Source organism: Cyrtonyx montezumae, unplaced genomic scaffold, assembly GCF_038088225.1.
Source record: "Cyrtonyx montezumae isolate F1298 unplaced genomic scaffold, pur_monq_1.0 scaffold_31, whole genome shotgun sequence".
In the NCBI taxonomy this organism is placed as follows: Eukaryota; Metazoa; Chordata; class Aves; order Galliformes; family Odontophoridae; genus Cyrtonyx; species Cyrtonyx montezumae.
This window is the reverse complement of record NW_027072036.1, coordinates 5,654,512-5,662,043: the sequence shown is the minus strand read 5'-3', so window position 1 is coordinate 5,662,043 and position 7,532 is coordinate 5,654,512. Positions and strand designations below refer to the sequence as shown.

Below are 7,532 nucleotides of genomic sequence, written 5' to 3'. Positions count from 1 at the left end.
TCCCACCTCGCCGGGCAGGGAGCGGTGCTGCGGAGCTCCCCCCGGCTGTTCCCACGGAGCTGCTCTGTGACGCCGACCCCGCGGCCCCACGGGCGGTTCCGAGCAGCAGTGCGGCAGCTCGGGCTGCAACGCGGATCCGATTACAGCAGAAGTGGGACTCGGGGTCCCTGCTCTGCTCGTAATGAAGTGTAAGTCTAGAAAAACATGTTGCCAATTACACTTCAATTGAACCCAGATAAAGGCCCAGAAAAGACAAGGTCTGGGCGGAGAATTCCTTTCCAAGGGAGAAGTGTTCCGTGGCAGGCCCGGGCCTTGGTTCAGGCGTGGTGTGATGTGAGCAGGAGCCCGAAATAACTGATCTCTGGATCCCATTTACACGGCTTCATCGGCGGAAAGAGCATTAATCACTCAAAAACACGTTTTTAAGGGAAATTTACTTCGGAGATGAATGTCTTTGTAACTGAAATCGCTTTGGAAAGGGGAGAGGAGGAGTGGGTCTGAAAACCACTGAAGTGATGCAGCTTCAGTTCCTCTGAATCTTTTAGTATGAGCTAACAACAACTTTTACAACCACTCCTCCACGGGTCTCCCTTCTGCTCTGCTCTGCTCTGCTCTGCGCGGGTTTGGGCAGAGGACCCCATGGTCGAGGTCGAACAAAGGGCTGCACTCTGCCCCAGCGCGGTGTGGGGCAGTGGTGTGGGGCAGCCCATGGCCGAGCAGATATAGGGGCACTTGGCCTCGGGGGGGAGCCGGGCGCTGGGACCACGGCCGGGGCAGAAAGCTTTGGGAAAGCCACGTGTTGGCCGATCTCAGCGCTGATTATTTTCTCTCTTTCTTTTCTTTTCCTTTTTATTTTTTTTCTTCAAAATAAAAGGCATTATTTTTGTACCGCCAGCCTCCGCCCCTCTCTCTCCCACATGCCCACGACTTCGTTGCCTTCGGGGATTTCAGCTGTGCAGGGCTCTGCCAGACGGACCCCCACCTCCTCCTGCGAGCTTAGGGAAAGCGAGGTGCTCTATGGCCGAGGGTCAACGTTCTCAGCGCTGTGGGATGAGGCAGAATTGTGGCAATTCACCCTTGTGCCACAAAACCCAGCACTGGGCAGGGGTCGGCGAGTGGGCAGTGCCACGAGTGGGCGCCTGGGGATGCTCTGTGCGCGGTGGGGGCTGAGCCCGTGGCAGAAGCCCACCGGATGCCCCTACGGAGCGGTGCCCCCACGCACCGTGACCGCTGCCCCCTCGGGCACTGCCTCGAGCCTCGGAGGAGCCGCTTCCACCCGAACCATAATTCTCCCACCCGCCCGCGCCGCGCGGAGCTGCGCAGACGTGTGTGCGTGTGGGGCTGGATGTTGATTTTTCCCTGAAACAACTCAGGGCTTTATCAGTCCCATCTCTTTCCCACGGTTTTCTGTTGCCAGTGAGGTCACCGGTCCCTTTAAACTGGGGCTGAGGCCAATGTGCGGCGGGTGGAAGGGGGGGCCGCGGGCAGGGGGGCGGCGGGCAGAGGGGGACATGAGACGGTTCACACAGACTGTTCCTTTTACAGGAAGACTTGGGATTGCGACCAGCGAGCGGGAGGAGGCGGGGGGGCCTGGGAACCTGGGAGCGCCGGCGCGGCCGCGTAATCCGTCACTCCTGGGAGATGTCTCATTAACCCATTAACCAGGGAGGCTGGGGACGTGCTGGGAGCAGAGCGAGGCGGCAGCCGGGGGTGTGAAAGGCAGAGCGGGGCCAGGGGAGGAGCTGGGGAGCAGACGGGGCGAGCTCCGCGCTCAGCCCGCAGCGGGACCGCGCCGCGCTCCGACACGCGAGGGGTTTCGGACACGCGTGGGGGTCCGCCGAGCCCCTAGCCCCGCAACCCCATCCTTGGCGGAGCCGTTCCCGGTCAGGATGAAGCGTCTGTGCGAAGAGAGCTCGTCGGACACCGAGTCGGATGGCACCATCGACGTGGGCAAAGAGGAGGAGTACAGGTGGGGAGCGCTCCGCGTTGTCCCGAGGGATAAGCGACGTCGGGTGGGGGCTCGGCGGTGCCCGGGGGTGCGGGGGAGAAGGGAGCAGCTCCGCTGTGGGGTGAGGGCACCCCGGGTTCGGGCTCCGGCGTCTCTCAGCTGCCCCGGGGCGGTGACTCGACAGCTCCGGGATCGCGGGGGGAGCGGGGAGGGTTCGCGTGAGAAACGCTTCTCCTCTGCCGAGGCGTTTGTCATGCACCAGCTGCGGCTTTGATCTCGTCTGAAAGGCAGCTCGGGCGGTGAGGGGTGCCCAGTTCTCAGCGTGCTCTTTCAGGACGGCAGTTTGCAGGCTCCATCGTCCCTCCTCCGTCCTGCAACCCGAGCTGCAGCCTCTTCTGCTCGGAGGGGCGGTGAGGAGAGGACCCGTGCGTGCTCGCGGGGCTTTGCCATGCTCCCCGTACTCGCATCCCCGCCGCTGATCGCGGGCCTGGTGGGCTCCGAGCGCTGGGGATGAAGGAGGGGCTCTGTTAGTTGCTCCCGTCCGAAATTCAGCTGCTTCTGAACTCGTTTTCGCAGCCAAGTGTCCCCCACTGCCGTCAACGAAGCTCCGGGTGATTTGATTCCCTTTTTGAGGAGCTGTCCCTCCTGGTGCCGGGCTCAGGTCCTCGTGAACCGGTACGGACCGGGGCAGAGTTGGGCACAGCCGCCCCAACGCGTCCTGCATGTGCTCCCCGGCCCCTCGCACAGCTCGCAGTGCATCAGTCAGCATTCCAGCCGCCCTTCTGCTGCGCGTGAAACACCCCCACCTCCTCCCAGCACCGCAGCACCCCGAAGGACAAAGCGGAGGAATTGTCCTGTTTTGTTTCCCTGGGTACAACGATGGAGTTTTGATCTCTCTCTGCTCGTGTTACCCAAGTGAGAGACGCAGAGCGGTGCCGTGATTCGGAGCTATTCGTGTTCGTTCGCACTGCGGCTCACGACACGCGAACACGCGGCACCGAAACCGACCCCACTGCGCGGGGGGACCGGGTCGGGGGGAACCAAACGCTCCGGGGTGGGGCGGAGGGAGGGAGACGGCTTCTGGAGCGGGATCCGGCCCCACCGGGGCGGGTTGGGCGGAGCGGTTCCCCCTCGCGGGGCGTGGGTCAGTGCGGGGTCCGCTGTGCGTGCGGAGCGCCGCAGCTCGGGGTCACTGCGGGTGCGCGGGGCTCTGCCTCGCTTCGCTTTTTGTCTGCATTGACCGGTTCAAAGATCAGTGCTGCAAATTACCGAAAGAAGCGAGGAGCGGTGCAGACGTCGGGGCCGTCGGAGCTCGTTTGCGCGGTGCGGATCCGTCGGTCGGACGTTTCTGAGATGCGTTTGGCGGACGGGTTCTGTGCACCCCACATTTGGAGCGGGCAAAGAGCGGTGCGCTCGGACAGCTCTGCTAAGAGGTCCAGAGCCGCAGCGGAGCGCTGCCGGGACAGCTCCGTGCCGACCCCTGCGCCCGTTCCCACCCCAGGAGCGCTCCTCGTCGGCGCGTTTCTGTGCGCGGACAGCGCGTTTGTTCTTGCAAAGACGCCTATGCCCGCGCAGAGCCCACGCAGCGGGCTCAGGGAGGTTTGTGAGTGGGGATGAGAGGCCCCGGAGCTGCTTTTCCAGCCACGTGGAGGCACCGGCGTGGTCCGAGCTGCAACGAGACGTGAGCCGGGCAGCGGCTGGTGCAGAAACCTGCCCCGGGCTGGTGAGGGCTCCCAGGGGGACGGTGGGATTCAAACTGCGCCTGGATCCTGTCGTCAATTCCCGAGCTCTGTGCTGGGGGTAACACTGAGATGAGAACCACAGAAAACATTATTCTGGGTTGGGGGGAGGAACTGCAGATGGCAAATGTGTGTAAAGCATATGTGCCGCCGAGGTTTGCCTCCAGCTGCCGCCAGCAGCTCTCCCTCTTCTTCCTTCCTAGCCACGTTCCCAGGTCCGTGTCTCCCACCACAACGTCGCAGATACAAGCCAGGAAGAAGCGCAGAGGGGTGAGTTCTGTGCTGCGACCCCCCCTCAACATCCCCTGTGTGTAGTGGATGCCGGTGGCACGTCCTCACCTGGGACACGGCAGGGTCATCCGAACCGGCTCTGCCCCATCCCCTGCAGAGCCTCCCTCAAGGGGAGGCTGAGGGATCTGCCCTCAAATCGCGTGGAAAGGGCCGGGGCTGGGGGGGGGGGGGGGGGGGGAGAGGGCAGTTTCACACCTGGACAGCACTGCTTTGCTCGGCTTTTCCACCGAAAACCTTCACTCGCGTGGCCCAGTGCTGCTCCCGGCCCGCTGTGAGGGCTCCAAACCTGTGAGGGGCACCGGGAATGAGTGCGGTTTTCCCCCCGCAGATCATCGAGAAGCGGCGCCGCGACCGCATCAACAGCAGCCTGTCCGAGCTGCGGCGCCTCGTGCCCACCGCCCTGGAGAAGCAGGTGGGCGCCCCGGGGCGGGGGGCAGGGCCGTGCCCTCCTCACCGCGGGGAGCGGTGGATCTGCGTGGCGAAGCAGCGTTAATGCATTTAGAAGTGGTGTTCGGGAGCTTAAGGGAGGACGAATTCAATCCAGGCTGCGTTTCGCAGCTGTGAAGAACAGAAACGGGGAATTTCGGTTTGCGTGGGGGGATGGTGGGAAGGAACTCCTTTTTCTGCTCAGTTAAAAACTCAAGGCGGTGCCCAGAGATGGATTGCTGAGTGCTGTGGGTTTTCAGGAGGGCACGGGGCAAAGCTCAGCCTGTGAGAAGCACGAAGCCCCAGGCCATGAAATGACGAAATTCTCTGGTATTTTTTTTCCTGCTCTTAACGCAGGGCTCGTCCAAGCTGGAGAAGGCAGAAATTCTACAGATGACAGTGGATCACTTAAAAATGCTCCATGCCACTGGAGGAGCAGGTAAGAGCCACTCTGTGAGCACATGAGCGAGGTGACGGTGACATCCTGAGTTGGAGATCCCCCATCCATCAGCAGCCAACGTCCTCCTGTTTTTATTGCCTGTAATGTGTGGGTCAGCGTCCTGTGAGTAGGTTCTGGCATCCCAGACCCACAGGGATGGTGCTGCTGCCCTCGTAGTGTGCCCCAGCCGGGGTCGTGCTCTCAGAAATGGACTCTGCTCCCAGAAAAAATGATATTAAGCTCTTTCCCTTCTCCCTGAGATACGTTTCCTGCAGAGGCTGAATTCTGCATGGAGACTGTGCAAATAAACAAGGCTTTTTTCCCCTTCTGCTCTCCCTTTTTGTCTCCTGGATGCTATAAGAGGAGAAGGGGAGTGTTGTGCAAAATGCAACAAAGGTCTCATTTGTACTGAGAGCTCAGCACAGACCCTCCGTCCTGTTCCAGTTAACAGGACGGGGATCACAGCTCCAGTAAAGAAGCCTCTGGCTTGCTTACCACCCACTTTTGGCTTTCTGAGGACATTGCTGGCATCCAGGCTTTGCTTCAGAGCTGTAACTCGGTCTGGAACATTTGTTTAGATATTCAATTTGACTGCACTGCAACAAAGGGCTGCATTGTCCCCAGGGACCCCAGCAAGCAGAGTGGTCCAGTGCTCCACTGCTCTGTGACATTCTCTGCTTTGTTGCTCACTGTCTCACCAAGCTACAAGGAGGGAGCAGAAGCTGAAAAATCAGCCATTGTGTTTTATCTTATTGGTGCTCGTGTGGCTCGGGGCTTTCCCAGCCCAGTGGCAGTGGTTCAGCCATTCCTTCAGTGGGAGTTCATTTAAGGGAGGTGTGAGGTTGGGTCGCTGCAGCTCAGGTGCTGTGCACTGAGGAGATGCGCATTGGACGCAGCGCTGCTGTAGGGAGGTACCCAGCACACACCTGGCATGAACTCAGAGGCCCAAAAGAAAAGACGTTGTCCTCCCTAAGCATGGTTAATGGACCTTCTTGCTCATCCCATGCGTAGAGTAAAGGTTTTTGTGACCTGGCAGTCCTACAGCATCGAGGCAACCGCTGCTGCTGTCACGCACACCGACACCGCTTGGCTGTCTGCAGCAAAGTGCCTCGAGTGAAACACGTGGTGCGGTACAGAGGGCAGAGAGGCCCGGGAGTGTTCCTGCACGGTGCATGGGCTGACCATCCCCGTATCCCCGCAGGGTTCCTGGATGCTCGTGCTTTGGCCGTGGACTACAGGAGCATCGGCTTTCGCGAGTGCCTCACCGAGGTGGTGCGGTACCTGGGTGTCCTGGAGGGGCAGAGCACCACCGACCCCATCCGCCTGCGGCTGCTCTCCCACCTCAACAACTACGTGGCCGAAATGGAGCCGTCCCCGGCAGCCACCTCGCTGCTCCCCGTGCAGACGTGGCCGTGGTCCTTCCTGCACAGCCCGGTGCCGGTGCCGCGCCGGGCGGCCGCTCCCGCTCCTCTCCTCGTGACTGCGTCCTACCCGCGCCTCGCTGCCAGGCCGGCCGCCGTGCGCCGCATCCCCACCGCCACGCTGCCCTCACAGCGGGGGCCGCTGCCCGGCAGGATGGCTTCCTCAGCCCGCAGGGCCCGCGCTGCCCCCTCGGCTTCAGCAGCAGCAGCCGCTCCCCGGATGCCATCTCCATCTGGAACGCCCAGGGGGGGCTCGGCCAAGGGCAGCCCCATCTCCACCCTGCTGTTCTCGCCCACCGGTGTCCCCCTGCCCGCGGCCTACACTGCACCCACGGCGCTGGGAGCAGCCACGCAGGGACCCGCGCTCAGGGTGGGGACGGCCCGGCTGTGCCGCTCCTGGGCCACGGAGATCGGCGCCTTCTGAGCCCGCAGCACCCGCTGCCCGTGGGCTGCAGAGCGGATCCATCTCTCCTGCTTTGCGGAAGCCGAGGACCCATCCAGAAGATTCTCTTTGCTGTCCCCTCGCCTCTCTCACGCTGCCTTCCTCACCTCACCATCGCTCATCCTCTCCCTCTCTGTGCCCACAAGTGACAGTGCCATTGCTTCCACGCGTTCTTGGGGACATTGGGCACCGCAGACCCCCTCCCTCCATCGGAGCCCGATGCTGCTCTCCAGCCTGGAGCCGCTGCCTCATCTGCTGGACAGCCCCGCTCTGGCCGTGCCCCCCAGCTGCAGCTCCCAGGTGTAGCACTGGGGACAGGTGCTGCTGCTCTCCTCGCTGTGCCCTGACTCATCATGTGGGGCTCTGACAGCCCTCATCCCACAGCCGGGTGTGAAGAGGTGAGGCAGATTTCAAAGGAACTCTGCGGGGAGGGGACGACTCTGACACGGAGGTGAGAAGAGCAGCCCTTCCCTCTGCCCGTCGCCCTCCGGGAGCCATCTCACTGGGAGCGGTCAGACCAGCATTCCCAGTGCCTCCCAGTTTTCTCTTGGCCGTTCTCCTCCCACAGCGTGTCTGTTTCCTCTCTCCAGCGCCGTGTCATGGTCTCGTGCTGCTCACCCCTGGGCCAGGACCCAGCACCGTGGGTGCTGCACTGCAGCCCTTGGCCGGCACTGTGTCTGCGCTCATCCCATTCCCCAAAGCTTCTCCTGCCCCGCCGCCTGCCCCAGGATAACCGGTGCTGCTCCCGTCCTCCTACCCCCTGTCCTCTGGGCAGGGAGGAGCACAGACCTGAAGCTGTCAAGCTTTGGGGCCACATCCCTGCAGT

At 62.3% G+C, this 7,532-nt stretch overlaps 1 protein-coding gene across 2 annotated transcripts; it reads left to right on the top strand.

Moving 5' to 3' along the window:
• The first annotated feature begins 1,484 nt into the window (after positions 1-1,484).
• HEYL (hes related family bHLH transcription factor with YRPW motif like) lies at positions 1,485-6,967 on the top strand. Of its 2 annotated transcripts, XM_065744686.1 has the most exons (5): positions 1,485-1,969; positions 3,891-3,957; positions 4,307-4,390; positions 4,762-4,843; positions 6,045-6,967. In XM_065744686.1, the coding sequence occupies exons 1-5, from the start codon at positions 1,890-1,892 to the stop codon at positions 6,686-6,688; spliced, it is 957 nt and encodes a 318-aa protein (XP_065600758.1). In that variant the 5' UTR covers positions 1,485-1,889; the 3' UTR covers positions 6,689-6,967. The 2 variants fall into 2 exon arrangements, with proteins under 2 accessions (XP_065600758.1, XP_065600757.1); XM_065744685.1 differs by lacking the exon at positions 1,485-1,969 and having other exon boundaries at positions 3,180-3,957.
• Positions 6,968-7,532: the final 565 nt, after the last annotated feature.